General features: G+C 42.0%; 7 protein-coding genes and 1 long non-coding RNA gene across 15 annotated transcripts; 3 read left to right on the forward strand and 5 right to left on the reverse strand.

Annotated features, from left to right (window-relative positions):
• The first annotated feature begins 1,315 nt into the window (after window positions 1–1,315).
• Window positions 1,316–7,931, forward strand: LOC114857327 (transient receptor potential cation channel subfamily M member 1). Of its 3 annotated transcripts, XM_041071174.2 has the most exons (19): window positions 1,316–1,471; window positions 1,588–1,688; window positions 1,925–2,101; window positions 2,202–2,336; window positions 2,453–2,503; window positions 2,603–2,743; window positions 2,849–2,878; window positions 2,964–3,256; window positions 3,335–3,563; window positions 3,683–3,811; window positions 3,890–4,021; window positions 4,107–4,235; window positions 4,313–4,564; window positions 4,657–4,831; window positions 5,189–5,209; window positions 5,293–5,437; window positions 5,540–5,745; window positions 5,899–6,031; window positions 6,117–7,931. In XM_041071174.2, exons 1-19 carry the CDS (start codon window positions 1,414–1,416, stop codon window positions 7,432–7,434), a joined length of 3,855 nt encoding a protein of 1,284 aa, XP_040927108.2. In that variant the 5' UTR covers window positions 1,316–1,413; the 3' UTR covers window positions 7,435–7,931. The 3 variants fall into 3 exon arrangements, with proteins under 3 accessions (XP_040927108.2, XP_055365506.1, XP_055365507.1); XM_055509531.1 differs by lacking the exon at window positions 5,189–5,209; XM_055509532.1 differs by lacking the exon at window positions 2,453–2,503.
• On the reverse strand, window positions 2,206–11,560 carry LOC129604213 (uncharacterized). Its single transcript, XR_008694907.1, has 4 exons — window positions 11,421–11,560; window positions 5,520–5,720; window positions 3,679–3,761; window positions 2,206–2,342 (listed from the first exon to the last, which is right to left on the reverse strand). It is a non-coding gene; the product is annotated as an uncharacterized LOC129604213 (long non-coding RNA).
• LOC114856963 (ras-related protein Rab-8B-like) lies at window positions 7,603–10,403 on the reverse strand. Its single transcript, XM_029152924.3, has 8 exons — window positions 10,200–10,403; window positions 9,641–9,701; window positions 9,486–9,546; window positions 9,320–9,397; window positions 9,106–9,195; window positions 8,936–9,001; window positions 8,795–8,845; window positions 7,603–8,672 (listed from the first exon to the last, which is right to left on the reverse strand). The coding sequence occupies exons 1-8, from the start codon at window positions 10,321–10,323 to the stop codon at window positions 8,580–8,582; spliced, it is 624 nt and encodes a 207-aa protein (XP_029008757.1). The 5' UTR covers window positions 10,324–10,403; the 3' UTR covers window positions 7,603–8,579.
• LOC114856964 (40S ribosomal protein S27-like) lies at window positions 10,860–12,469 on the forward strand. Its single transcript, XM_029152925.3, has 4 exons — window positions 10,860–10,993; window positions 11,549–11,657; window positions 12,059–12,169; window positions 12,267–12,469. The coding sequence occupies exons 1-4, from the start codon at window positions 10,988–10,990 to the stop codon at window positions 12,293–12,295; spliced, it is 255 nt and encodes an 84-aa protein (XP_029008758.1). The 5' UTR covers window positions 10,860–10,987; the 3' UTR covers window positions 12,296–12,469.
• On the reverse strand, window positions 12,466–15,557 carry dnaja (DnaJ heat shock protein family (Hsp40) member A). The gene is made up of 8 exons (XM_029152916.2): window positions 14,941–15,557; window positions 14,645–14,785; window positions 14,140–14,314; window positions 13,925–14,029; window positions 13,618–13,845; window positions 13,297–13,527; window positions 13,091–13,191; window positions 12,466–12,993 (listed from the first exon to the last, which is right to left on the reverse strand). Exons 2-8 carry the CDS (start codon window positions 14,774–14,776, stop codon window positions 12,778–12,780), a joined length of 1,188 nt encoding a protein of 395 aa, XP_029008749.1. The 5' UTR covers window positions 14,777–14,785; window positions 14,941–15,557; the 3' UTR covers window positions 12,466–12,777.
• Window positions 15,558–16,326: 769 nt separating this feature from the next.
• On the reverse strand, window positions 16,327–20,130 carry idh3a (isocitrate dehydrogenase (NAD(+)) 3 catalytic subunit alpha). Of its 3 annotated transcripts, none has more exons than XM_029152917.3 (11): window positions 19,994–20,130; window positions 19,188–19,250; window positions 18,979–19,062; window positions 18,762–18,876; window positions 18,416–18,603; window positions 18,147–18,280; window positions 17,949–18,051; window positions 17,708–17,772; window positions 17,461–17,545; window positions 17,192–17,344; window positions 16,327–17,109 (listed from the first exon to the last, which is right to left on the reverse strand). In XM_029152917.3, the coding sequence occupies exons 1-11, from the start codon at window positions 20,018–20,020 to the stop codon at window positions 17,026–17,028; spliced, it is 1,101 nt and encodes a 366-aa protein (XP_029008750.1). In that variant the 5' UTR covers window positions 20,021–20,130; the 3' UTR covers window positions 16,327–17,025. The 3 variants fall into 3 exon arrangements, with proteins under 3 accessions (XP_029008750.1, XP_029008752.1, XP_055365508.1); XM_029152919.3 differs by having other exon boundaries at window positions 19,990–20,046; XM_055509533.1 differs by lacking the exon at window positions 19,994–20,130 and adding an exon at window positions 19,664–19,894.
• Window positions 20,131–20,565: 435 nt separating this feature from the next.
• Window positions 20,566–23,715, reverse strand: lrrc61 (leucine rich repeat containing 61). The gene is made up of 9 exons (XM_029152920.3): window positions 23,543–23,715; window positions 22,544–22,639; window positions 22,314–22,460; window positions 22,170–22,230; window positions 21,975–22,060; window positions 21,813–21,878; window positions 21,650–21,718; window positions 21,337–21,462; window positions 20,566–21,237 (listed from the first exon to the last, which is right to left on the reverse strand). Exons 1-9 carry the CDS (start codon window positions 23,568–23,570, stop codon window positions 21,131–21,133), a joined length of 786 nt encoding a protein of 261 aa, XP_029008753.1. The 5' UTR covers window positions 23,571–23,715; the 3' UTR covers window positions 20,566–21,130.
• cib2 (calcium and integrin binding family member 2) lies at window positions 22,776–27,572 on the forward strand. 4 transcript variants are annotated; one of them, XM_029152923.3, is made up of 6 exons: window positions 22,776–23,281; window positions 25,306–25,340; window positions 26,054–26,165; window positions 26,487–26,634; window positions 26,713–26,908; window positions 27,080–27,572. In XM_029152923.3, exons 1-6 carry the CDS (start codon window positions 23,258–23,260, stop codon window positions 27,099–27,101), a joined length of 537 nt encoding a protein of 178 aa, XP_029008756.1. In that variant the 5' UTR covers window positions 22,776–23,257; the 3' UTR covers window positions 27,102–27,572. The 4 variants fall into 4 exon arrangements, with proteins under 4 accessions (XP_029008756.1, XP_040927056.1, XP_029008755.1 ...); XM_029152922.3 differs by lacking the exon at window positions 22,776–23,281 and adding an exon at window positions 23,947–24,576; XM_041071122.2 differs by lacking the exon at window positions 25,306–25,340.
• Window positions 27,573–27,919: the final 347 nt, after the last annotated feature.

A 27,919-nucleotide genomic window follows, 5' to 3' on the forward strand; every position in this document is an offset into this window, starting at 1 on the left:
TACCCAGTGCATTCACAGCTTCACTTTGGGCCACCATCGACCTTGTGTATAAGCACACAGATGTGCAGTGATCCGGGGCATCTGATTCTACCATGTTAAACTTTTAACGTTAGCCTTAACAATACAGTTCAGCATAAGTGTCTCCACAAATAGAAGTAGATTAATGGCAGAGATCAGAGTATCCCCCTAAGTGTTTGCTAGATACCTCAGTACACAAATAGCAGCAGCATTTGTGCATCTCCTGACGATTTCCGTAGGCCTAAGTGATGTGATTAGTACTTTGTAATACCCGGAGCATTTAATCTCCAGACTCCATACATTTGGGTGGGAAAGATCAACACACATGCTTAGCAGAGGGCTCCTCCATTCACTAAGCACGTAGCATACAGATGGAGCAGAGGATTCATCTCCCTAATCCTCAACCAGGTTCCTCTCTCTCTCTCTCTCTCTCTCTCTCTCTCTCTCTCTCTCTCTCTCTCTCTCTCTCTCTCTCTCTCTCTCTATCTCTCCACACCCACAGTATTTTTCAGTGCCCAGAGTGCTATCGCTTCACCAGCACCTCTGCATCCACTATCCCTGATGTATTAGACTGCCTAATGCTCCAACACACTCAGATTAGCAACTTTAACAGCTTTTGTCAAAGATTGGACTGCATTGGGCTTTTTTATTGATACCATTTAGTGTTCACTGATACCAAACCCACACAAGACTGGGTCAAGACTAACAGGTTGTTTGAGCTCTTAATTCATAACCTAGAGGCCATATTAATACCTAATACTAATGCTAATACTAATACCCCAATGACAAACCTACAGGTGAATCCATGTCATATCTAGTCCCAACGCTGTTCTTTCGTGCTAAATGCATCCCGTGTTAACAGCTGGGTTAGACAAATAAATCACAAATTTAGGGAGCTCAATTTTATAGTGATGTATCACACAAATATCATATTGAACCTAGTGATTAATTCACCACCATAGAAGCCTCCCTATTAAAAACCCAGCCGACAACAAGTCTTCCTCCTGATGCAGGCTATTCATTACAGACACATCTTGAGACCATTTCTCTGTCTCTGGTGCCATGCCAACCTAATCACATTTACCACGGCTCTGCATGTGACTGGCCCCTCAGCGTCATTTAATTTGACATAGTCAAGCCTTTAACAAGGCCACCACTATGAATGTGTCTGACAAGTGAATTCGCTGTTTGTAGATTCAGTCCCGTTGAGTCCTGTTGTGAGAGACACTGTTGACCAAGACTCCTATCAGCTGACCCCACATGATACATAGCTAAACAGGGGATAGACATGTCAGGCCCGTCTCATTTATTCATTCATTATCATTACACTGCATTAAGAACTATCTCACTGTGTGCTGTTTTGTATATTTTCACACTTAGATTACAGTTTTTCGAATGGGTTCAGAGGGACAGCAGGATATTGAAATGGCCATTCTCACGGCTTTGTTAAAAGGTATTATATGAGTTTGTTTGGACAGACTTGTATTGTTTCACAGTATTTTTAGGATATATAATGTTTACATCTAATGCATACAGTACTACTCATTTGCTCTCTGTTTTATGTCTCAGGCACAAATGCTTCAGCAGCGGATCAGCTCAGTTTGGCTCTGGCTTGGAACAGAGTGGACATTGCGCGCAATCACATATTTGTTTATGGACACAATTTACCTGTGAGTGTAAATTATTCTTTCCACATGAGGATAGAGCAGATGAAAGCTGCAAGGTTTTGGTTTAAAAAATGAATGGACATTGAACTTTGAAAACAGAGTACGCAGAAGGATCTTTCCTTAATTATTTTAGATTCATGAATACACAGAATTTTAGATATTATTAAGAGAAAAAAGACATATGCCATTATTAATATTTTCGAAAGAAATTACACCTTCCTTTCCCTCTATTCGGTCAGCCTGCTGGTGCCATTGCCAACACTGCTACGTCTGCAGCCTACGCTCAAGAGAAGCAGAGGAGTCCTGCTAGCGTGCCCCGCAACAAGACCAGAGCAAAGAAAGGGAAGGGCAAAGGAAAGGCAAAGCCTGAACCTCCAGAGGAAACCGACCCGAGAAAGCTGGAGTTGATTCGTTGGGTAAGGTTTGAGTGAGTGAGGCTCAAAACAAAGGCATTAAGAGTAGAATTAAGGATGTTGTGTGAGAACTAATTAGTCACTCTCACTAACCTTTATACAGGTGAACTCTCTGGAGCAGGCCATGATGGACGCTCTAGTGCTGGACAGGGTGGACTTTGTCAAACTGCTCCTTGAGAACGGAGTCAACATTCACCACTTCCTCACCATTCCCAGACTGGAGGAATTATACAACACGGTGGGCCTATAATAAAACACACAAATACATATAAATATATGAAGCATCAATGTATAGATGGAACAAATATCGGGGATGACAGGGTGAACAAGCCTTTTGCTATGCTCTTCTTCCAGAAACTTGGACCTGTTAATTCACTGCATGCAGTGGTTAGGGATGTCAAAAAGGTTAAAGAAATATCAATAATAATAAATTTCAGGCTTTTCAGATTTGCTTGTCTACTTATTACTGTTACTGTATTACTGACTATTACTTTCTGTTGGCAGGGAAACCTTCCTCCAGATTATCAGATCACTTTGATTGATATTGGTCTAGTGTTGGAATACCTCATGGGTGGAGCATACAGGAGCAATTACACCAGGAAGGCTTTCAGAAACCTCTACAATAATTTGTATGGACTAAAAAGGGTACGCATGGATGGAAGAATATCAACAATAATGTCTTGTTCATAACGATAAGCGCATTTAATAATAACTATTAATAACTAATATGTGTTGTCCCGGTTCCTGCAGCCGAAAGCTCTGAAGCTTCTGGGAATGGAGGTCAGTTGTTATGCTTTCGTGACAGAATACTTTGAATCACACCCACTCAGTCGCATTAATCTGTCATCACGCGTCCTTCTATTAGGACGATGAACCGAGGCCAAAAGGCAAGAAAAAGCCAAAAAAGAAGAAAGAGGAGGAAGTGGAAATTGACGTGGACGATCCTGAGGTCTGTCGATTCAAGTACCCGTTCCATGAGCTGATGTTGTGGGCAGTGTTGATGAAACGACAGAAGATGGCACTGTTCCTCTGGCAGCGTGGGGAAGAAGCTATGGCCAAAGCCCTGGTGGCCTGCAAACTGTACAAAGCTATGGCCCATGAGTGTTCTGAGAGTGAACTGGTGGACGACATGTCCCAAGACCTGGAGAACAACTCCAAGTCAGTGCAGATAACAGATTTTATTTACCTGTCTTGAAGCAGTTCACCACAACGACTGTCATTGTTCTCTCTCCTCAGAGAATTTGGCCAGTTGGCCTATGAACTGTTGGATCAGTCCTACAAGCATGATGAGCAGGTGGCTATGAAGCTCTTAACGTACGAGTTAGTTAATTGGAGCAACTCCACCTGTTTGAAGCTGGCAGTGGCTGCTAAGCAACGTGACTTCATCGCCCACACCTGCAGCCAGATGTTGCTCACTGACATGTGGATGGGCTGTTTGAGGATTGGCAAAAACCCTGGTCTCAAGGTTGACACAATATTTCTATATGATCAGTCTTCATAGTTGTAATACTTGGCATACTGTAGTAACCCTAAATGACCAACCCATGAGTGTCTTACAAAAATGACAATCGTTTTCTCACCAAGGTTATTCTGGGAATCATCTTTCCTCCTCTGATTCTGCTCTTGGATTTCCGCCTTGGAGATGACACCTCGTATCATGTACCTGGGAAAGAAGAGGGAAAAGAGAAGGATGACGACACAAAATCCAGCAAGGTCCCAGTTAATTTATTGTTTTTGTACAACTGTCACAATTAGAAGCTGACAAGCTGAGCGTTTTCTGTTCTTCTGTAGGAACCTAATACTGACGGGACTTCCCGAAAGGGAGATGAAGAAGAAGGCAGCACTAAAGTCAGCAAAATCCCCGTTGCCAAGAGGTTTTTTGAGTTTTACGATGCTCCCTTCACCAAATTCTGGTTCAACACTGTAAGGTCCTTAGATTTGCATGAGAAGGAATTGAGTTGAGCCTTTGGAAGATGCATTAAAACCATGCTTTAAAAAATCTTTTTAGATTTCCTATCTAGGCTATTTGATGTTATACAACTACATTATCCTGGTGAAAATGGAACGCTGGCCCTCTATTCAAGAGTGGACTGTCATTGCATACATCCTCACGCTTGGCACTGAAAAAGTCAGACAGGTGAGAGACACAAAACATATTCAGCCTCATTAGATTTGAATGAGATTGTTTCAAGGCGCTGAAACTCTGGTGTCTAGATTCTGATGTCAGAACCGGGGAAGCTGAAGCAGAAAATTAGCGTGTGGCTGGAGGAGTACTGGAACATCACAGACCTGGTGGCTATTGCCACCTTCCTCCTCGGCCTCATGCTACGGCTGCAGCATGAACCCTACATGGGCTACGGCAGAGTCATCTACTGCATCGACATCATCTTCTGGTACATTCGTGTCCTGGACATCTTTGGAGTCAACAAATACCTAGGACCCTATGTGATGATGATAGGGAAAATGGTAAGAGGTAGTGTACTGTCATTCAGGCCCCAGATCCATAGACTACACAGCCAACAACAGATTTATAGCGAGTTTGCTTCTTTTTTTCTTAGATGATCGATATGATGTACTTTGTAGTGATCATGCTGGTGGTGCTTATGAGCTTTGGGGTGGCTCGCCAAGCCATCCTTCACCCTGAGGAGGAGCCAAGTTGGCGTCTGGCCAGAAATATTTTCTACATGCCCTACTGGATGATCTACGGAGAGGTTTTTGCTGACTCGATAGACCGTAAGACTAGAATTCATAGTAAGATTCTGTTTCCTGATTCTGGGCAGATGATCAGTGTTGCAACTCCCCCTCCCAATACTCTGTCTCCCTCTGGTGGCCCATTTATAATAGGCCCCTAAACTGACAATAGCTGTTGTTATGTCATTGTCCTCAATCACGATCATCTGCCATAGAAATAGGTTTCACTTTTAAAGCTGTTTTATTTTACCAGTCTTTAAAACAAATGCTCAAAACTTCCTGAGTCGTTCTTTTGAATTTGATTTCTTACACCTTAATTTTAATACAAGAAATCTATGTGTGTTCATTTTGTCCTTCCTATATTTCTGTGTGACTATGCATTTCTTTTGGATTTCATAGTCTATGCGATGGAAATAAACCGTAAGTAGTTCTCAAGAATGTGACTGTAACAGTAGTTCTACTGTCAGAATATGGACTATAACGATACACCCTTATGCCTATAGCTCCGTGTGGTGAACATTTATATGATGAGGATGGAAAGAAACTGCCTCCATGCATCCCTGGTGCATGGCTCACACCTGTCATTATGGCCTGTTATCTTCTGGTGGCAAACATTCTTCTGGTCAACTTGCTTATTGCAGTATTCAAGTAAATACCCGTTTCAGTCTTCCCCCAGCTTCTACATTTTACCAGAAACATCTGCATTACAAACATTATTACTTTTACTTACGTGTGTGTTCTGACTGGCAGCAACACCTTCTTTGAAGTCAAGTCCATTTCCAATCAGGTGTGGAAGTTCCAGAGGTATCAGCTGATCATGACTTTCCATGACCGACCCATTCTGCCTCCCCCTCTCATCATCTTCAGCCACCTCTACATACTCTTCAACCGGCTGTTTCGCCGGTGTGCCAGGAAGAAACAGGAGGGAGAGCTTGACGAGAAGGACAGAGGCCTCAGTTAGTCTTCTGAAATAATACAAACATAAAACCAGATCTTACTAATCACTTGAGTTTACGCGGCTAAATGTAGTTAACAATGCATATATTCTTAAAGAAACAGTTTTGGTGCTGACTCTTCTGACAGACATGTTATTGATTTCTTTTCATCAGAGCTTAGGCTGAATCCAGAGGAGCTGAAAAACCTGTATGAGTTTGAAGAACAGTGTGTGGAGGAATATTTCCGCGAGAAAGAGGATGAACAGCAGTCTTCCAGTGACGAGCGCATCAAGGTTACCTCAGAGAGGTGAACGCCCACAATTGCACTTTTACACAGGAACTGTTAAATCAACATATCAACAGCTTACATAGACCAATGTTTTTCCCGGCAGAGTTGAGAACATGTCCATGCGCCTGGAGGAGGTAAATGAGAGGGAGAACACTATGAAGGCGTCTCTACAGACGGTGGATCTGCGCCTGGCCCAGCTGGAGGAGATACACGGTCGAATGGCAGTTGCCTTGGAAAAACTTGCTGGAGTTGACAGACTGGAGTTAACCAGAACCCATTCAAGAAACTCCTCCGTTTGTGATCCATCATCCCTCCTTCGCCAGGGCAGCATCAACAGCGCTGATGGTTACAGCCTTTACCGCTTCCACATGGACATGGAGGAGTTTGCATCAAAGCAAAAGGACACGGATGAAACGACAAAGACCAGTGTGGAAAGACAGAATAGTCTGCGGCAGGCCTCCAGTGTGTGCACTCTCAACACAAAGGAAGGGGGTCAGACCTTGGAAGTATCGGGTTTGGCAAGATCCAGACCTAGTTCATGTGTGGACATTCTTATCTCTCCATGTGAACAAAAGCCTGCATCTGCAGCGTCAAGTCAAGAGACCATAAAACAAGGCAGCACAATGCTGCTAAACAGCCTAACAGACAAAAATAGACTCAGGCCTTCCTTCGCTCCAAAAAGGACTGAATCCCTAAGACACTATCCAGCTGAAGACCAACCCAAGTCTCCTCTGACGAAGAGAAGATCCATGAGCACCATCATTATCAGCCCTCCTGATGAACCAGAGGCAATGGCTGAACCCACAAACAAGGCTGAACTGTCAGTGGGGAGCTCCTTTTCTCCAAAAAGGACAAAATCTCTAAAACATATCCCATCAGAAACCCAAAGTCAAGCTTCCCCTGTCACAAAGAGGAGACCTATGAGCAGCGGCATCTACAACCCAGATGACGCAGGTAGTAATATACAGAAGGTCACCCCCAGCCAGTGGCCACCAAACCTCGAGAACCAGGTGCCTCCCAGCCCAGTTGGACACATGCCTACATTCTCAACAGTCAAAACTCATGCACAGCAGATTCAAATACGCACAGCACCTGCAGAACCTAAAAAAGACGAGAGTCAAATTGAACCAATTCCTTCAGAAAGCAGGGAAAGTGTTCCAGCATGGGAACCCGATGAAGACCAAGCAAAGCCCAAGGTGGAGAGAAACATGTCAGACAGCGCGGACTGTCTGACTGTGGATGAAAAGTATTTGCCGTCCCAGAGGTCCCAGAGCTGGAATGCCAGCGAGAGGAAAGCAAGGTACCCAATGGGCAGCAAGGAACCGAGAGCCTCAAACAGCGAGAGAGACCTAGTCGAAGCGCTCAGGGTGTCGGCGGTTGGAGGGGAAGGTCAGGAGAAGAAGATGGTTGGAGAAAAGTGAAGCAAGAAACGCAAGAGACTGATTCAAGCTGCAAGAGGAATCCATAAAAAAAGTGTGAGATGAGGCTCCTATTAATGGGAGAGCACTGTTGACTGGGTTAAAAAAAAGCTTTCACAATAATGATAATAAAAAAACAGTAATAAAAGCACACCAAACATTACAACGCCACCTTGTTGAACACCAACTTTCTTTACTGTCCTTAAGTTTCACTGGAGTAACATACAGTAGCTTACACAGACGATCATTCACTTGACTTTCCCAGTCATTGTTAGTTTTGAGATGAAAGGCAGGTAGAAGTAATCCTTCACAACAGTGGGGTGTGCTTAAACATTCATTATGTGAACAGCAAAAACATGAACTTTCTTCACATGGCTGACACAGTCAAATACCGTCTGTAAACATGTTCTTTTCTTATATTGTAATGTGCTTAATAATGAGCCTCTTGGAGGAAAACCCTGCAACCTTCATGCAAATACTGACAACTGCATAACAATATGTATTATGTACTGCTTCAAGAACCAAACAACCCCTTCACAGTTTCATTCTATCACTAAAAATAATAAAATAAAGGTTCCATTAAAAACAATAAATAAGAATAAAATGGGTTGTATTTATACATGGGCCTATTGTCTCACAATACTGCAACACTGTTGCTGTGCAATTGGAGAGTAAAGGCAGATTAAGATACTGGTACATTAATTCACACTGACAAATACAATCAACGCTGAGACTTGGTATGTCCAGCTCACAGTAAATATGACAATAGGTAGGTGCCTATAAAATAATGCTACATTATATGAAAGCTTGTCATAAGACGACTATGAGATATAATGGGTCACTGCTTCCCGTGAGCAGAACCTGCAGGGCCGGCTACAAACCACTGCTGATGGTCACACACCCGTCCTTTGCGTGAGCAGATATACAGTATCAGGCCTCATTTCACATTGCTCCTCCTCCTGTCAGTAGATTTAGATAGCATCTCAGCCAATCGTGTGCTTCGGCTGGCGGTGAGGTCTGTTCCATACGACCACGTCCGCTGCTGCTGTCGCTGCGTGGACGTCTAGGAGGCAGAGCAGAACCCCCCTCCTCCAAAAAAACAGCAAAGTCACACTTGCTGTGAGCCTTGAACGCTGGAGACGAGCAGCCTAGAGGAGCGAACACTTGAACAATTTAATTCTTTTGGATTTTTTCTCAGTGATCTTGACTGGTTTGCCTGATGCTCCAGCATTGCTGTCAGTCTAGCAAAGAAAGACACGATACAGACAATATTACAGTATTTAAAAGTTTAACATATTATAAATATATTTATAAAAGTACAAAAAGAGGTCACATCTATTTAGTGAGTATCATTTCCACTTACTGTCTTTGAGCTCAGATTATGCAAGATGTCTCTTCCCATAGTATAAAAAGCCTTGAGTGACAGAAAAAACAACAATACATTAAACACACGTCTGCCCATGACGCTTCTAATGTACTTTCAGGGTTTTACATTGCTGCTTACCTCCTCTACATTTAAGCTAGACTTTGCACTGGTTTCCAAGAACTTAACACCATAATCAATTGCCAGCTGAGGTATAGGAATAAATAAAATATAAGTGTTTATGGGTAAATTGGAAAAAAACACTACATTTTATTTGATTAGAGACTAAGGATTGGATGCATGATACTCACTTTTTCACCTCTGTCTTTGGACACCTGTCTTCTGTCAGTCATGTCACATTTGTTACCAAGGATCATTTTCTCTACATCAGAAGAGGCATGCTGGGAGGAGAAAAAACACGTTATGCTAAATATGTTTAAGCACACAATAAGAACATCAAATATATATATATGTTAGGAAATAAATAAATGTTGCAGTAGCATGTGATTATGTCCAGTTGCTCACCTCTTCAATATTTCTAATCCAGTTTTTAATGTTTTCAAAAGACTTTTCATTGCAGATGTCATAGACCAACAAAATTCCCTGTGAATAAAAACAGTCAACCTCACAAACAATATCTGACCATATGATGTGTAGGATCGACCTGCAGCGGACTGAAGGGAGGACCCACCATTGCTCCTCTGTAGTACGCTGTAGTGATGGTGCGAAACCTTTCCTGCCCTGCAGTGTCCCTGAGAACGTCCAAGTAAACAAGGACTGTTCAGATGAAACTTGAGCTTATTTTTATTATTTATATTAGAATTTGAAAATGAGCATCACACTCACCAAATCTGTAGCTTTACTCTTTTTCCATCCAGTTCTATTGTTCTGATCTTGAAATCAATTCCTGCATTTTAATAAAGTGAGTGATATAAGATTATGTTTCCTGTATTGATTAGTGACATGATAACAAAAAAGCATTTATACATCTGAAGTCAAATGCTGAAATCATTATTTGAATTCAGACCATAATTTACATTAATAAAATAAAGTACAGCTTTGCAGAGGCTATTACAATATTATATCCCATTCAAAATGTGGGATTTTTCATTTCTAAGTCTAACATCATAACATAGTTTTGATCTCATTCTATATTTAGGCTTCTTAGTGTCTATGAATGATCAAGGACAGGACATCATTGGTATTTCTCTCAGTCAGTCCCATTGTCCTTCTCTCACAGCCCCTTAACATTGTGCCTGTACTGTACAATACAGAAGCGTGGTAGGATATTAGTACCCACACATACATACTGGCCACCATTGGCAAAACACAGTTGTCTGTTTTCTGTTATTATGGTCATGCACGATGGCAGATTTATCCTGAGGGGCGGCTATGGGCTACTCACCTATTGTGGATATGAAGGTGGTGTTGAAGGAGTCCTCGCTGAATCTGAACAGCAGACATGTTTTGCCGACTCCACTGTCTCCGATGAGCAACAACTTGAAGAGATAATCGTACGTTTTGGCCATTTGAACGCGCCGTAGAGCCCGAAGTGTGGCTACAACAAGGCCGTGCTGAGCCGGTAACCCCCGCCTGGAAACCCACTGTCTGTGGAAGACTGACTGCGGACCGGTGCCGAGGGCAGTGACGTCACTGCCTGCCCGGAATTATGGTCTATGTAGTTTAGATTGATTTTTTTTGTCCAAACAGTAAGTGCCGTGTCAGTAGCTTGATTTTATTAATTTAAATGGATAGCGATTGATTGCACCATATCGAGTTTTATTTATTTATTATTATGAGGCATGATGTGGGTCAACCTGACTTTAAACCACTAACCCCAGTAATTTTTTGAGAAAGAATACGCGTTTATTCACATTTATATTTGATGCAAATATATATGTTGATTTTTGTAAGAAAGTGAGAAACGTTAAGAAACATTAAGAAATTGGCAATACATATAGCGCTGAACTGTATTAGTAAGTTAGTAAGTCATTAGAAACACGCAAAAACGTGTATCGCCGTTATAAGTTGGTTGTATGACTTTACAGGGGCTCTTTTTATTATTTTATTTGTTCAGAAAGTTGCTGCCGACTTTCGCCAGGCTTCATCACGCTGTGCCGAGCAGTTCCTGCTGGTTCGTGTTGTTCCTGTCCAACAGCCCACGTATGCGCAGAAAAGCCCAACGCGTTGAAAATGCCTGTAAGTTCCACGTTACTCAGGTTGCGTTGACATCCGTCTGTGCTTTGCATCGTCGATTCACCGCTCTCTGTTTTTGCTGCCTTAAACTACTTATTTGCGTTGTAGTTGCTGTGGCCGCAGCAGCACATGGGTGTTAGCTAACATAGCTCTGAGCCACACGGGGGCCGACTACTTTCTGAAAAACAGTATAATTAAACGTGCTAGCGATATACACTATGGCTATTTGACCAAGAAACACTCCGCTCCTGCACTTTGTTTACACAAAGTCTCGGGTTTTCTTTAATAATCTTTTTACAAACTTTATTTGAAATGCTAATTAGGTAGTGTTGCTTTTGAGGAGACTGAAATTAATGTTTATCCCATCATGTCGTCGGTATTAGTTAGTTTCAGTGCTATTAGCCTAAAAATAGAACATGTAATTTCTTACCCAAAGAATTGTCTACAAACACGTACTATGTCAAGGCACTACTGCTGTTTGAGTCCACTGACTCAGCTTCAGGTGTAGGTTGTCTCAAAGTGTCTGGTAAATAAAAGAATGATGTCTTTTGACTGCAGTTGGCTAAAGACCTTCTTCATCCGTCTGTCAACCACGAGAGGAGACAGCACAAAAAGAAAAGACTCGTCCAAAGCCCTAACTCCTACTTCATGGACGTCAAGTGTCCAGGTGCGTCACACGCGCACGTGCTCACACACCTGGAGAAGAAACGTCACTCCACTTCTTAAATCCAGCATCTACATGAGTTTTCCGTTAATGTGACTTTTACTTTAGTAAATAATTGTATGGAATAGTATTGACTATAAATTTGTGTAGCACGTGTTTATGTATTCTTTATTTAAACATAACAGGATGCTTCAGTCTTGTCTTTTTACTCCTTGAAAACTACAAATGTATTATGTTGACATTCAGTCACAAGGCAAACATGTCTTTGCTCCTGAAATTTAAAATATTTAGAATGTAGGACTTTTGAATATGACTGAAAATTATGGGAGTAATATATTTATTTAGGGTATGATTGAGAACACCTTTAACCTTTCTTGTTTTTTGCAAACTCCGTTACATTTCAGGCTGCTACAAAATCACCACTATGTTCAGCCATGCACAGACAGTTGTTCTCTGTGTGGGCTGCTCAACTGTGCTGTGCCAGCCGAAAGGAGGCAAGGCCAGACTGACAGAGGGTGAGACACTCCCTGATGAACCATGATTCTTAGCACTGTAACCGTTTTAAACAGATTAAAGCTCGGTAACTAAAGTCTTATTCACTTTGTTTTTCAGGTTGCTCTTTCAGGAGAAAGCAACATTAGGATTGCTCACGTTATAATGCTAAATGTTGAAAAACCTCTTAATTTTACCCATTGTGATGCATTTATTAGTGCTGTAATCATTGGTTCTGTTGCTGTATAAACATTGCATGAATGTTCTTACAAAAATGGAAACACTAAGTAAATCTTTAATAAAGGAAAATGATAGAAAGTAAATTATTCTTAAACCTTTATTGAGAAGTAACGGAAAAATACTCGTCACCACCCGTCACAAAGCAAAAATAAAAATTTGTGGAAACATACTGTACATATAAAACACATGGATCTTAAATAGCAGCAGTAATGCCAAATTACAGTTTGTGTATCAGAGACTACATAAGCATGTGTTGAACGTGACAAAAATAAAACATGGACATCATATCAGCATTACTCTGAAAAAACTGGACTTAAAAAGGCATGGGTCAAAAAAGAAAGCATATGCAAATTCCCCCAAATATTTGCACACCAACATTTATAAACTTCAATCACTGTGTTTGGCATTGCACTCCTCTGGGACCACTGTCGTCATCTTCCTCATAGGCTTCCCCACTGTAAGCTTTCTGTTGCGTCTGTACGTCTGGCATACAAAGTTCCACCTCCTCCATCTCATCAGTAATCATGACATCATCCCGAGGTGGAAGCAGTCTTTCCAGCTGGTACATGAGATGCTCTGGGAGCCAGTGTCTTTCTGGGAATTCCACCTGTTGAATAAGTTATAGTTAGTTTCATATAGTTTAATTTTAATGTGTCATGTGATTAAGCGTGATGTCGAACTGTTTAAAAACTGGCGCCTCTTACCATGAACTGAATTAAAAGCTGACCCTTTTCATAGGGATCCCTGTAAAGTGGCATGCCTTCATTTTGTACACATTTCAAGTCACCGTTCTTGATTACTTCACCTGTCAATCAAAATGAAGAAAAAAAAGTTAATGCTACATGAATTACAAGTAACTAGAAACCATAGACAAGGCAACACTGGAGGCCAGATGATATTGGTCAGTCACCTGGATGTGAGGTGATAATGAGGGTTCTGTTGTCTAATGTTTGAATGGTCTTCTGGAAACCACACAGGGCCTCGACAAGTTTAATGTTCATCTTCATTATTAAATTATCATCTTGTCTCTGGAAAAGAGTGTGATCCTTCTGATCCAGCACAATGATTACATCCCCAGGCTCCAGTCCAGGTTCTTGGTCGCCTTCGCCGTGGAATGTAATTTTCTGGCCGTCTTTCATACCTGAAAAACATCGATTTACAGTTCAATGTTTTGTAACCGAGCACAGCACTCAACAACCACAGAGTGTGTTTCAGATATGAAAAAGCTCACCTTTGTCAATATGGACTTCGAGGATCTTCTTCTTGCGTTCTACCTTGTGCCCATTGCAGTTCTTGCACCGGTCCTTGGGGCTGAACCTCTCGCCTTGTCCCTGGCAGTCTGAACACATGCTCTGGATCTGCTGAATCATGCCTGGCCCAATCTGTTGCACCTTGACCTGTACTCCTCTTCCTTTGCAGTTGGTGCATTTCTCCAAGGCCCCCTTCTTGCCACCATAACCTGCAACCATCAGGGCAAATCATTAATGGAACTTCAGAACCAACACTGTGAGTGATTAGAAGCACAGAACCATACATACCTTCACATTTTTCACAAATGACATTCTTCTGCAGTCCGAGCTTCCTGGTTGCACCGTTATACATCTCCTCCAGTGTAACACTAAGCTGGTGGACGACATTCTTCCCTAGAGGGCAAGCATGAACATCCAACTTGTATAAGCTATGCATGTTGTTTAATTTAAACATTTAAACTTCCAAACTGGCTGCTGCTAGGTAAAAAAAACTAAAATATTACCTCGCCTCTCTCTTTGCGTCCGCCCCCCACCTCCGAAGAACATGTTGAAAATGTCCATGGGGGAGCTTCCTCCACCTACGCCTCCCTCTTTGATTGCCTGTTCTCCTCCTTGGTCATACAAGTCTCTCTTCTTTGGATCGGACAGAACTTCATATGCTTGAGATATGAGCTTGAACTGCGGAAATAAAACAAAGCGTGGATCACACATGGCAGTTTATAAGCAAGACTTAAAAAATAACACATCAGATCTAACAACGTTCTTTCTTTGCCTAATATAAAGTAAATACGATTAATTCAAAATTATTGAGTTCAGTCTTGTTGCCCAAGTGCTCATAAAGGTCGTCTCCGTGTGACGTCACAATGCCGTAAACAGACCGGCCCAGCGGTAGACGTTTCCAGAAAGTACCGGCTGTCCGTCGCTCTGTCAGCGCAGCCTAATTTAGTCAGGCCGCTTTTAACTCCCCGCACGCGGCGTCCACATGTCGCCCCTGTGCCTCTCACTCACCTTCTCGCCTTCGCTGGGGTTCTTGTCCGGGTGGTACTTGAGGGCCAGCTTCCTGTAGGCTTTCTTGATCTCGTCGGGAGACGCCGTGGGGCCGACACCCAGGAGATCGTAGTAACCGGTTTCGTGAACCATGTTGACAACCTAACAGTCCACGCAGAGGCATTAATGAGCACACGAGCCACCAACGGTTACCGGTAAACGACGTGCGCCGCGCGCAGCGACCGTGGCCGCGGCGAGCTGCTTGCTAACATTAGCCGAACACTGACACACACGCAGCCGGTTGCCGCTGTACTTACTTGCCGGCGGCTCTGGTCCCTGCTGGCGCCAACGCTGCTCTGAGGCTGCGGCAGGAAGATGGCCGGCACTTATAGCCTCTCCACGGCGCAGAACTTTCTGGAGACCTCGGAGAAGAGGGGCCGGTGCCGCTCGGCGGTTTGATTGGCTGCTCGGCGCGATCTAGAAAGACCGGAGCAGAAAAAAAGGCGAGGAGGGGGAGGAAGGGGGGGGGGGAATCTGCCCGATCAACTACTTTTATTTTGAACCTCGTTCTGCGAAAGTGTGGTTGGGAATATTTAGTGTGGAAGTAGGTGGGTCACAATATATAGGAATTCTAGTTTGTACAACTTCAAATACTGAGTTAGAGTGCGCTGCAACAAGTATAAGTACGGTCTAAATATAGGAAGGGCGACGGGGTGTGCAGCCATTATAACGATGGTGGCGTTTTAAAAAAAGAAGAACGTAAATAGAGCATTGTATCCAGAACTTACTTCACTTCCGTAAAAATGCCAGGCGGAGGCGTCGAGCAGCTGCAACACCATCAGCGGGATCTTAATAAACCACTCTGGTCGTTTTAAAAGGTTCTGTACCAGCTACAGACTTTTCCCATGTGCGTCAGATCTGCTCTTATCTGTCTGTCAGAATGTTATTTCACATTGTAATATCGTGATGAAAAAATTAAAGATAAAGTGGAAGGACAGGAAACTGAGTTGCATAGTTTCTGGAGTGTTCTTTGGATCATTTCACACTGTTGCTGTTATGGGAACCTGCTGTTACATAATAACCACAGACTTCTATGATTGGATTTCTATGGTGTTATGTTTGTGTAAGTAGTCCAGTTTAATATAATATATTTATAAAGAATGACTGGAAAATAAGAGAGGTTTTAGGTATTATTGAACTTCATGTTTAAATTGAGATATGTTTGTAGCTTATTTAAACAGTTTATATTGTTTAAACAACTACCATCCTCTCAGCTACATTGCAACTCAGATCTAGAATCTGGAGATGGAACATGTTCACTGGTTGCCACAATATGGAAGAACAGAGATTTTGGAAGAAGGTGGATGGCTGCATTCAATTATTTTTCAGATCATCACATCCTGTTCTTTGACACCTGAGTTCATGTTCAGAAGGATTTTATAGACAAAAATCCATAAAGCAATTTATATCTTGTCCTCCTTGTTTTTATAGAGGAAGCAGTGAAGCCAATACCTACCATCAGTACTGTCATGGCTATAGGAGATAAAAGGAACTCCTTGTTGTAGGCTTTTAGATAATGTGCTCTTATCTTTCCATCTTCACAGAGGCACAAATGGGGGGTTTCTGAATGAGCATATTTGCTAGGGTTCACATTGTCCCCCTGCTGTGATGAAGATGCAGAGTCCACAAGTGGAGTCCAAGAGTCCAAGTGTTACTGAGTATTTGTTTTATTATATTCAAGTGAACATTTTAAATAACAATAACATCCATTACAATATTGGCAATTTATTTAAATACATCTGCTCTGACTCAGTTTTACATGACAAAGTGCAGCATAGCAAAGACATTGCAACATTGACCCTTGTTTCTATCCATATGGAGTATATTTGTTTGTTATATTTGTTAACAGTATTAGTTTGGATAAAAACTCAAAACAGAAATCCAGCAAAAATCCGCAGGTATTCGTTAATGTCAAAGATGTGATCTGTATAATGGGTGAGCGGGATCATAATGTCCGCAATAGTGCATATTCAAACAAAGTGTCACTACTGATGTAAATGTCCCTTACCTTTCTTAAAATAGCAGTAAAAACTAATGTATGGAGAGAAGCAACGTTTGACAAATGCTGTTTAAATTAATATTTGATTTCGTCTTTATTGACAAAATGCTGAGAGTCCTAATCCAGCTCCACCACAAATAAAGCAGCCAATAAACAAAGTGCATAACACAGATTGTAACATTTGTTCATATGTTTTAAGACAGTGCTTTGGGATGTGCGTAAACATTCAGGATAGCTCCCGAGTTATTTCAAACACTTAATTTGGCTATAAATGTGCAGATACAATGATATGATGATATGATGATAAACACCAACTAATACCTCAGCAGCATCTTTTATCTTTTCAGTCCATGTCTCGTACTCTTTGACATATTGCCTCTGTGAATTCTGAACACTTGGAGTTTCCTCCCAAGTCTTTTGTTAGAACCTTGAGGATTAAAAAAAAAGGTAAATCCAAATGAAAACTTTAAATTAACACAGCATGTCTTTATTTCATGAGTAATAATTACCTTCTTCTCTCGAATAGTGTCAAAGCAGGCAGTTTCAATTTTCTTGGCGTAGTCATGTAGACCCATGTGCCGCAGCATCATGACCGCACTGAGCAACAAGGCAGTGGGGTTGGCCATGTCTTTCCCTGCTATATCTGGGGCAGTTCCATGAACCTGATGTGACATAATCACCATGGTTTATATTTCTATAAACCCCAAACTGTTAAGTGCTTTGACTAACTGAACAACTGCACTAAGTAACTGACTACTGAAGAAAAGCAAGAACATACCGACTCGAAGATAGCAACACCATTGGCACCAATGTTTCCACTAGGAGTTACTCCAAGGCCTCCAATCAGTCCCGCACAAAGATCACTGTATTAGTAACCACATACAGTTAGTCCATGTCCTGTCCACTTTTCTCATGTGTTCTAATGTGTACAAAATGTTACATAATTTTCAGTACTTTAAGTGTACACTGTGGAAATTTATATGTAATGTAAATAAACAGAGCTTTTACTGGTGCCTTTTACTAACCTCAAGATGTCACCGTACAGATTTGGCATCACTAATACATCAAACTGTGTGGGATCCTGTACCATCTGGAAGAATATGTACACAGTTGAACTTTTCATAAATAAATGCCAAGAGTGCATTTTAATTATTTTGTTATTTATGGATTAATTACACAAGTTTCCTTTAAAGCCAGGCCCTGAAATGCTGTGATCCATCTAGAACATGAATACATATAATACAGAACAAAGCTACCTGGACTTACATTAAGGCAGACAGTATCCAAGTACATCTCGGTGAACTTCACATCTTTGTGCTTTTCAGCTGCCTCTCTACATTTTCGTAAGAACAGCCCATCTGACATGCGCCTAGAAAATAGTAGGGGGTTAGTAGGCGGACAACCATTTATTATGAACAAAAAGCTTCAAACATCACAATGTAATTTTTCCAAAACAGAACTTACATAATATTGGCTTTATGAACCGCAGTAACACTGGCCCTCTGATTGTTTCTGGCATATTCAAAGGCATACTCTGCTATGCGTTGACTGGCTTGCTCTGTTATGAGCTTAATACTCTGAACGACTCCATCAACAATCTGAAATAAATGCAATAAAAAAAGGAATCAGAATGAATCTTATAAAAAAAAATACAATTCATACATTCAAAATCTATATATAAAAGATGTAAAAAACACAATCAAAAGACTAAAACGAATAAAACAGTTTTTTACCAGATGTTCAATTCCACTGTATTCTCCCTCAGTGTTCTCCCTGATGGTGACCAGGTTTACATCCGTGTAGGGGGTTTTGTAGCCCTCAATAGACACACAGGGGCGCACATTGGCATAGAGGTCAAACGTTTTCCTCAGCAGTAGGTTCATTGATGGGTGACCAGCAGCTATTGGTGTTTTCAAGGGTCCTGTAGATTGTAAAGTAATCCAAATTTATTTGCAACTAAGGTTAATATTTTTTTTTTACTTACTTTTTTTTTTAAAAGTCAGTGGTCACTAGCATAAATATAAGAGAATACTACTTATTCTCCCCGTTTTCAAAATATTAGTGTTTTACAAATGTTACCTTTTAGGCCAATTTTGTTTCTGTCCATTGATTCTTTGGCATCTGGAGGAATCATCCACTTCCCACCAGGCCCTTGGATGGCTGTAACATTCCTTTCTTCCCAGGAAATAGGTGTCTAGAGTGCACATTAAACAGAATCAATACATCATCTTGTATGTTGCAATTTGATAACATTACTTTCTTTTTGAAGCATGGTGTCTGTACGTCAGATACTAACTTTAGCTGCTTCAAATATATTCATGACAGCAGCAGAGATCTCTGGACCAATACCGTCACCTGGGATTAAAGTAACTGTTTGCATCTGTGAGGAGAAAAAAATAAACAGCTTTTAGTGGAATATAAGGATTGTTCAGACGTGATAACCTAAACCTTGTTTAATATTCACAAACATTTCCAGTTGAGGTGGTTCTGTAGAAGAATACGTACCCCGCGGATAAATGTCCTCGGATGTGGAGTCTCTTTTGTCAAAGCTCCAACTGCACGTGACACCTGATCATTGAGGAAAAAAAAGCTCAGGCTGGATCTCACATCCAGGATCTCACATGTTTACATGCATACCCATATTTCATTCAACTAATAAACACTGTTCTGTACAGTATATACTTTTGGTACCAGGCAAAATTTGGAATGGAACTGAAATGCAAAGTGAACTCGGGTTTACAGCAGCTCATTGAAGTAATGGGCTCTAATAGAACACTAAACCACCAATCACATGTCAAAGCATGAATAATACCTCATTCGAAGTTTAGCGTGTTTACATTTTCACACCCAGTTGAGCATTAGCGCTAATGTCATTACTACAGCCCTTTGCGGTCATGCTATTCCTAGCTACGTTGAGAAACTAGCTCCTGTCTTACAGCAGCAAAGACAGTTCCCCTTAACACGAATTATGCTTAACTTACTTCCTGGGTCTCGGCATTGGCCGACAAACCCCACTGTCATAGTAGGTTTTCTATTGGTTATCTATCAATCGTAGACATGTAATATTGTAACTTTAAAATACAACTTTTAACCCGAGCACTCTAGCGTCAGCACTAGCTAACGTGCTAGCTAGCGAGACAGACGGTTGCTATAGTAACCACAAGCAGATAGAACGTATTGTAGCATCTGTAGCGGAAGCAGTCCGCGCCTTTAACCGTATCAACGCCTGTCACAAACCCTAACGCCAGCTGATAAAATTAGACAACAACATTCTACTGATGCCAGGATTCACACATTACTCCCGTACCTACCGCCGACCTCCACATCCTCCCTGTCATGCTGAAAAAGCCAAGGTCGACGCTGCTGCTCCTGCCGAGCTTAATCACTCAAACCGGATTTCCGCATTCGATCGTTCCTTTCCGAAATAAAGCTGCTCGTAAATAAACCAATCTTAGCCTTGCGAAAATATCTTATTCTAAATGAGTCCGTGTACGTGTCGCAGCAGAAAGGTTAAAATACGATGGGCAATTTAAAGCTACTGTAAAATTAAAAACAAAAATCCTCAATCTATGATTAGGTAAAAGTTTAATTAAGTACATTTAAAATTAAAATAGCATATTATACAGGCACACACATCTAGAATGAATAAATATTTCTTATAATTCCTTAAGGACAATTTATTGACCACATTTGAAGGTTAGCAGCTATTCAAAGCGCTGACCACCAGGTGGCGGCAGTGAATTGCAAATGAGGGTCAACACGTCAAGAACTCAATTTCAGGGATTCTTCTTTTTCTTTACTGACCTACGCTTTGACTGTTGATGTGCTAACTTTGTATTGGTCTGTAGGATAGTGGGCAGACAAGAGTAAATATCAAAACACATGAAGTACACTTCTTTATCTTTATAAGCGCTGAATATTTCCACAAGTTGGTTGTACACAATAAACTTTATGGTATAAAACAAGTAGAAACAGCTGAAACAATCATTCAAACAATTTTTGCAAAAGTTCAACTTACAAACAAAGCGCACAGCATGGGACGCACGCACAACTCCCAAAATTATTCAACAATGCAAAAGGAAAAAGCTCTTGGTTGCTAAAAAGCTATAGAAATCCTCAAGCAGCATCGCTTTCAGCCAGCGTAAATGCAGACTACAGCATGGTACAAAATGCACATTGTGCAAGTAAGGACATCTTTGAACCAAACTGAGGGATGTCAGTGAGGATAAAGGTTTAAAATCACTTGCATGTATCGTCAGACATCCGATGCATAGGAAGCAGTATAACTGAACAAATGCCTCACACTGCAACACAGAGCATGTGTGTATGGCAATGACACCATCAAGCATTTGGATATAGCTTAGTAATTTGAAAAAACTACAGTACATTAGCCTATAGTATACCACACCACGAAAGGTTGCAAAATGATGCTCACAAATTAGCCCAGTCTAAATGGCATACTGCTTTGGCTGCTTCTTCAGGCTCATAGATCTTTCAGTTTGTGAAATCACATGAATGGCTCGGTTGTTGAGGAGTCTGCATTCATGTAGAACATCTGTAGAAAAACATGCAAGGGAAGAATGTCACAGGATACCATAACAGGCATTTTTAAAGGCACTTTATTTTTAAAACACTGTCCTGTAGGTTTACTCACCGTTGAACTGCTTGTAGGCTTCTTCAATAATGGCATTGTTTGATCTCTTTATCTCCCAGTAAGTATCTTCCACCCATGGTTTGCAATCAGAATGTTCAATAATCTGCCCGTTCTTGTATAAACCAGCTGAACAGTCACATATAAGAAAGCAAAACTTATTTTATATATTTTTCAGTTCAGTTTAATAAAAAACAAAATTGAAGGCAGAGTATCCTGCAACGTTGATGCAAACTACATGATAGATACATTTCTGCATCTAACCTCTTAATCTGATGAACAGAGTAAGATAATGAATGTCAAACACTAAATGTACCTTTGATGGTGTCATCGATGTCTTTGCATAATTGGTACAAGTCACTCCCACGTCCGACCACTCTTTCACCTCAAAATAAAAAGAGATAGATCACGCTTTACATTCCAATCAGTGTTAATGCTACATAAGAACAACAATAAATTAAAAAAAATTTAAAACTTACCGTCCAGCACCTTAATATTGGGGAACATCTCAAGAACTATGGTTCTATATGATACGTTCCTGCAAACTGAAATAGAAAAAGCAACAGTGAATTCACAATTTAAGATTTTCCAGTCAGTGAATTTTTTTGAAAATAATTTTTGCAAACATCCTGAAAAATTACCTGGATTTGTGTAATTGTAAGTGTTGTCTTTAAAACGGATATTTTCAAGCTTTCTTATGGACTGAAGGCAGTTAAGGCTCTCAACGCTGTTTAAATCAATTAGATCAGGACCAATTCAGTATACTGAATTACTAAAACATCTTTGTTTATATATTTTATTATAGATACATGTGGTCAAAGAGTAAATAATGATACCTGGTTATGATATTACCAGCCAAGTTTAGGTTCTGTAAGCTCTCACAACTGCGCAGTGGCTCTGAAAATTACAACAACACAATGAGGAGAACTGAATTCTAATCATGACAGACTTATTGTATGGGACGTTTTCTGCTGCCTTACCTAAATTAGAGATCCTGTTGGCAGATAAATTGAGTACAGAGAGAAGCCGGAGAGATGCCAGAGGACCTAAGTTTGTAATGTTATTTCCAGCAAGGTCCAGTCTCTCCAGATTTATACACTCGCCAATGCATCCGAGATCATGTATTCCTGCAAAATATACAAAACCACAATAAATGATTACAATTAGGTGTTTTAAGCACTTAAATCACGCTATATTAATTTGCCCTTACCAAGACCTCTCAGTTTAAGAAACAGTATGGACTCCAGGTCAAATTCTCCCGTTCGTGACTTCAATAGCACCGGAGTTACCTTCTCATAGTCTCCATCTGGAAGAATGAGGCAAATGGGACTGCAGCAAAAACAGGCTCATTCTGTTCTTATATATGACCCACAACCACATTTGACTCATGAGTCAGGATTACAAAGGATTTGCCGCGAGCATTTTCCTCTCATTTTACGGTGAAACAAGCAAATAACCCATGCAAACATCTCTAAACAGTGAAGACCTATCGGAGCAGGGCATGGGTTTTATTTCTGGCAGCTTCCTGCAGCCCCAGAGGGAAAGGGTCACGGACGATCAGCCGCGCCGCTCGGTTAGTTGTTTGTGACCGTAACGCTGAAGCCTGCGAGTCGCAAGCACGAATAACAACCGAGGGAGATATATTTGGTTTCGTTTCCTAGGGCACAATCAGCGCCGAACTCTTAACGAAGCATGAATAAGCCCGTTGCAGCGAAAACCCCCGACTGTCTGCAGACGACGGCGTCGCTGGCGGAGAACAGAGCTTAATCAGACATAATGATGCTGGAGTCCGGACCGTAATTTCACGTTTCCATCAATGCGCTTCACGTTAACGTACATTAATAAATAAGAACTGGCAACGGGAGCCCCGGCTCTGAGGGAAGGGGACGCGGCTGGTGATGCACGGCCACCAAACACATCTCATATGCTAACAGCTGCTGACTTAAAGGTGAGGCGTAGCCTAGCATGATGGTCAGTGAGGCGGTCAGCTAATGTCAGAGGCTACGGACGTGCTGGGGGGTTCCAGAGGGACGGACGGGGCGGGATATGAAATTTAACAGTAGTTGTGCGTCTTCTCATGTGATAACGTGGAACGTCACCCGAGAAACGCCGCGCTGTGCGCCCCATCTCAGCGTAAGCCACGGAGACCTAGCATAAGCCGCTAGTGGCTAACCTAGCGACGTAGCAACAAGCTATCGCCACAACTTACCTTGGTCCTTTTCTCGCTTTGACTCCATCGTTACCAACTTTGATCGCTTACGCGCTTCAGCCAGCGCGAAGGCAAAGTAGCGGTGATTCGGGGGAGGGGGGCGTGAAAGTGGCACGTGTCCTGGGGAGCAGCCAGGACGCGCTCGGTGCTCCGCCGCGCCGCACGGATGCGCAGGTGGATCGGACTGGACCGCGGCGCCCGCGGCGCCTATCAGGAAGCGGCCGCGCGGAGCGACAGAGCGCCGGCTCACGCTCACGCGCTGGTTCTGCGCAACAGGTTCTGTGCGTCAAGTAAAAGTTTTGTTCGTGTGCAAGCACTGGGTGCACAATATCCTCGTGCGCATCTCTGCTACAGCAACAATGCAGTTAAGCAATTTAATTCATGAATGCGTGAACACAAACCAAACTCCACGCACAAGTATTACACACGCACGCACACACACACACACACACACACAAACACACACACACACACACAAATATGTTCTTTCATTTTTTTTGTCCCAATGCTGATAAATAATAATGAATAATCCTAGAGTAATAATTAGTAAAGGATCATGGCACGGTTTCTCCAAGGACGCACGTTTTGTTCCCCACCTTACCAGCACATTCTGGTTCACTATTACTTATTTATTTGCACACTTGCTCAGCCACTTATTTATTTATTTGCCAGAGGTCCCATTGGCTTGTCTTGGCCCCGGTGGACAGCAGGAGACTGCTTTAAGAAGCGGATCGGCTTGCGTTGCTCCTCCACTCCTTAACCCGGACGCTGGACTTCTTTGTGCTGTATATTTTTAAACACACTATAATTTGTGTTCATTCTCTGAGTGTTTCTTGTGAGTCCTCCTGAAGAGCGCGCGGCGTCGGGGACTCATCCTGTGCGGAGACTTTGACTCCGCGGATCCCATAAATGCCTTTTATTGAGAAAAGGCGCCGGACGTTCAGTGCGGTGAACGTGTACATGCAGCGAATTACTTGATTAATATGGGAAATAAGCAGACAATATTTACTGATGAGCAACTTGATGCCTACCAGGTAGGTTTGCATTACTCTGGCTATACCTGCCTATAAGAGGACATAACCTAATGTTTGACATATGCTTCAATACATGCATGTTGTTTGTGCATACATTTAGCAATCACCCCACCTGTTAATGACATACTGATAATCTAGTCCCTCTTAGTGTAATCAGTTATGGCCACACTGTTTAAATATTGATGTCTTGCTGGATGAGAATAGCAGGTTTTGATTTCACGTGGTGAGTTGTCATTTGGAATTATCTGAACTTACATTTGAAATACATTTGCAGGATATTTGTGCAGGTTTATGCAATTAGATGTGGATTTATTAATTGATGACAAGACAGTGTAATATGCTACGAAACTCTACTCTCAGGTGACAGTTCATTCCTCGAGAGCCTCTCTGGTTGCTCAGGCCCTGCTCTGAATTTTGTAGCGGACTGAGCTTCAGTCGTTTCCCTGAAGCTCTTATTGTTCCTAGACACATAGTGTGTGGACCTCAGCTGCGCTCCATCCCAGTCCAACACGTGTGTGTCAGAGAGGAGCAGATCACGTTGCTCTGCCTCATCGTCAGTGGCAGGTGGCAGTTTTCACACACTGATCATTTAAGAGAAACCAGACACCTCCGCCGTCATTTGGCAGCAAAGCTTGTGCGTGCCACAGAGGAAACGTATTGTTTTTGCGTGTGACTCAGAGCGCTGTGCTTGTGCGCTGCGTTTAACTTGCAGTTGTTGTGTCATTGCAGGACTGTACATTTTTTACCCGCAAAGAAATCCTGCGGTAAGTTTGACATGACGTCGTGCACGTTTCACCAAAATAAACTAAAACCTGTTCCTGTCCTGTTTTTTCATGCTGTAATATAGCTTATTGCCCTTTAAACTTGCATGTGTAACTAGTAATCCAATCATTTCAGGTGTAGCTTCTGTAGGTGCCTCAGCTCGTTACCTACACCTCTGACTGTCATGTTGACCTTTTGACTGTGGTGTTGTTTTCGGTGCCACCCGGTGAGGTGTCACATTTCACCGTCTTTCAACATCTTTAGCAGCTTTAATACCTATATACGCGCTCGCTATAATGTCACGGGGAAGCATCATTTTATCTCTTGCTGACGCATGACGCTATAATGTCAGACATGAGTAACATAAATCACCAGCTTTTCTTATTTATGGAAGCGAGCAGCGATGCTCACTCTTCAGTATCTCCTGTCGCTGCGTCTGGATGCTGGAAGATAAATGGAGGAGGACGAGTGAGTGGGGGGGGGTCTTAGGACGAAACAGGAAAAAAAATGAAGAAATATGATGTGAAAGGGTTAAATATTGAATGAAATGGGTGCTGTTTGTAGATGAGCACGCACTTCCTTGTTTTAAGACGTACAACTCTACTACAGCACAAATCAGGGCGACAAGACTAAAAATAGAGAAGAACTCTCTTTGTTCCCAATTTGGTTTTCTTTTTAAAGAATCTCAGATGTGTAAAAGTGTTCTTTGCTCTAGGTTACACGGCAGATACCATGAGCTGGCTCCACATCTTGTACCGATGGACTACACCAATGATCCTGAATGTAAAATTCCTCCAGCCTTGATAGTCAACATGCCAGAGCTAAAGGTAAAATATCTCAACAGCTGATTTATAGTACAGTGTTCTTTAGTTTGAGTCAATTATATATAATATAATATATAATTACTGACATATAATAAGTGTTGACAAACAGGCTAATTGCCTGATGTAATAAAAAGCTGTAGCACAGCAGCATATCGAGGGAGTGGGCTCGTTTCAGCGGAACCCCTCTGCAGCTCATATGAAACGTGTGTGATCACACAAACCCTGGCGTTCTCCAGGACGCGTTTCCTCGTCCAAACCACAGCTGATTTACACTCATGAGTGTCAATAGCTTCACTGACGTGTGGTTTTCCCAATCACACGTAGGAAAACCCGTTCCGTAACAGGATTGTAGAGTCGTTCTCCGAGGACGGACAGGGGAACCTCAGCTTCAATGAATTTGTGGACATGTTCTCCGTCCTGAGCGAAACCGCTCCTAGAGAGCTCAAGGCCATATACGCCTTCAAAATCTACGGTAATATATTATATAACCCACCCAGGCTTTCACAGACACCAGACTGGATGACCTTTGTTTCACCTTTGCCCCCTCCAGATTACAATGTGGATAATTACCTGTGCAAAGAGGACTTGGAGAAGACTCTGAATAAGCTGACGAAGGAGGAGCTGACCCCCGAGGAGGTCGAGCTGGTGTGTGAGAAAACCATCGAAGAGGCAGATTTGGATGGAGACAACAAACTCTCCTTCGCCGACTTTGAGAACATGATTACTAGGGCTCCTGACTTTTTGAGGTAACTAGATGTGATGGGAATCCTACCCAGCTTATGTTGGTGCCCCCAGTGTGCAGGTTTCATCCCTCTGTTCAATGAGCTGAGATCGTCAGGCAGCCTCATGGTTTTAAATGTAGCTTGATTTTTACAGCTCTACTAATGAACGCTGATCCCTTGTGTTTCTTTCTCCAGTACCTTCCACATACGAATCTAAAACAGCTCAGTGGGATCATGAGAGGCAGCGGGCGGATAAACCTCAGGACTCTCCGTGAACCACAGCGCTCTCATTTCTCCCACTCCCAGATTTTGGAACAATGACGAAACTTTGAACCAGATTCTGGACCCCAGAACGCATCAGCTCTGCCTGTACTACACTACCCACAAGTCCTCCTGCAACGATGCACGCAGTTATGAAGTTTGGACCGAGGTTGAAGTGAAGTGCTGCATTAGCATTAAAGGCATACAAATATTTATAATTAACCATGCAGTATTTGTACATGCTATGTGTTTTATTTCCCTGGTGATTTCAGTTCATGTTGACTTGTGAAGCTGAAGCATAACGACAATCATATGGAACTGTTTCCAAGTGAAGGGCTGAATTCACATACGTGGAAGGAAATATTCATTCTAATTGTTATATTTTACAGTTCTTATATGTGACTTCAGAATAAAATGTCCTCTTGAGTGTGAGTTTTTGCTGAAATACAAACAAAAACTCTCAGCATTATTCTCCCTCATATTCATTCTGTTTACTGTATATTAACCCACCGTCCAGCATGCACAGCAAAGATTTGTTGGAATATCATGTAAAGCAGGATGTGGTCATTAGTACAGTACACGGCACATCCTGGAAAGCTGGAGGAAATGCTGATGCTCTGACGGCTGATGATTAACAGGTCTGGTTTCTGGGATGTAGGCTGCGCATTTGCATACGCTTCAGTACAGTTGCCCCCGTGCTTTTTGCAACGTTTCACCTTTTCGTCGGAGTGAGTCACACTTCGCAGAACGAGGCCGTCTACAGTTGCAGGAGCA

This window comes from Betta splendens, chromosome 6 (genome assembly GCF_900634795.4).
Source record: "Betta splendens chromosome 6, fBetSpl5.4, whole genome shotgun sequence".
NCBI lineage: Eukaryota > Metazoa > Chordata > Actinopteri > Anabantiformes > Osphronemidae > Betta > Betta splendens.

Excerpts from the sequence above, each read along its gene's own strand:
- lrrc61 (XM_029152920.3), bottom strand. The coding sequence starts at position 23,570 with ATGGAGTCAAAGCGAGAAAAGGACCAAG. Across the intron at positions 22,231-22,313 it reads CAACAGGATCTCTAATTTAG|AGCCACTGCGCAGTTGTGAG; the intron begins GTAAGGCAGCAG and ends TGTAATTTTCAG. Across the intron at positions 21,463-21,649 it reads CATCGATGACACCATCAAAG|CTGGTTTATACAAGAACGGG; the intron begins GTACATTTAGTG and ends GTGACTGTTCAG.
- idh3a (XM_029152917.3), bottom strand. The coding sequence starts at position 20,020 with ATGACAGGGAGGATGTGGAGGTCGGCG. Across the intron at positions 18,281-18,415 it reads ACAGTGGAATTGAACATCTG|ATTGTTGATGGAGTCGTTCA; the intron begins GTAAAAAACTGT and ends CATTTATTTCAG. Across the intron at positions 18,052-18,146 it reads GTTCATAAAGCCAATATTAT|GCGCATGTCAGATGGGCTGT; the intron begins GTAAGTTCTGTT and ends ACTATTTTCTAG.
- dnaja (XM_029152916.2), bottom strand. The coding sequence starts at position 14,776 with ATGGTTCACGAAACCGGTTACTACGATCTCCTGGGTGTCGGCCCCACG. Across the intron at positions 14,315-14,644 it reads ACCCCAGCGAAGGCGAGAAG|TTCAAGCTCATATCTCAAGC; the intron begins GTGAGTGAGAGG and ends TTATTTCCGCAG. Across the intron at positions 12,994-13,090 it reads AGCTTTTAATTCAGTTCATG|GTGGAATTCCCAGAAAGACA; the intron begins GTAAGAGGCGCC and ends CTTATTCAACAG.
- cib2 (XM_029152921.3), top strand. The coding sequence starts at position 25,881 with ATGAAATGGGTGCTGTTTGTAGATGAGCACGCACTTCCTTGTTTTAAG. Across the intron at positions 26,166-26,486 it reads TCAACATGCCAGAGCTAAAG|GAAAACCCGTTCCGTAACAG; the intron begins GTAAAATATCTC and ends AATCACACGTAG. Across the intron at positions 26,909-27,079 it reads AGGGCTCCTGACTTTTTGAG|TACCTTCCACATACGAATCT; the intron begins GTAACTAGATGT and ends TTCTTTCTCCAG.
- LOC114856964 (XM_029152925.3), top strand. Across the intron at positions 11,658-12,058 it reads CATGGACGTCAAGTGTCCAG|GCTGCTACAAAATCACCACT; the intron begins GTGCGTCACACG and ends GTTACATTTCAG. Across the intron at positions 12,170-12,266 it reads CAAGGCCAGACTGACAGAGG|GTTGCTCTTTCAGGAGAAAG; the intron begins GTGAGACACTCC and ends TTTGTTTTTCAG.
- LOC114856963 (XM_029152924.3), bottom strand. The coding sequence starts at position 10,323 with ATGGCCAAAACGTACGATTATCTCTTCAAGTTGTTGCTCATCGGAGAC. Across the intron at positions 9,398-9,485 it reads CGTACTACAGAGGAGCAATG|GGAATTTTGTTGGTCTATGA; the intron begins GTGGGTCCTCCC and ends TTTTATTCACAG. Across the intron at positions 9,002-9,105 it reads CCAAAGACAGAGGTGAAAAA|CTGGCAATTGATTATGGTGT; the intron begins GTGAGTATCATG and ends CCTATACCTCAG.
- LOC114857327 (XM_041071174.2), top strand. The coding sequence starts at position 1,414 with ATGGGTTCAGAGGGACAGCAGGATATTGAAATGGCCATTCTCACGGCT. Across the intron at positions 1,472-1,587 it reads TCTCACGGCTTTGTTAAAAG|GCACAAATGCTTCAGCAGCG; the intron begins GTATTATATGAG and ends TTTATGTCTCAG. Across the intron at positions 3,812-3,889 it reads ACGACACAAAATCCAGCAAG|GAACCTAATACTGACGGGAC; the intron begins GTCCCAGTTAAT and ends GTTCTTCTGTAG.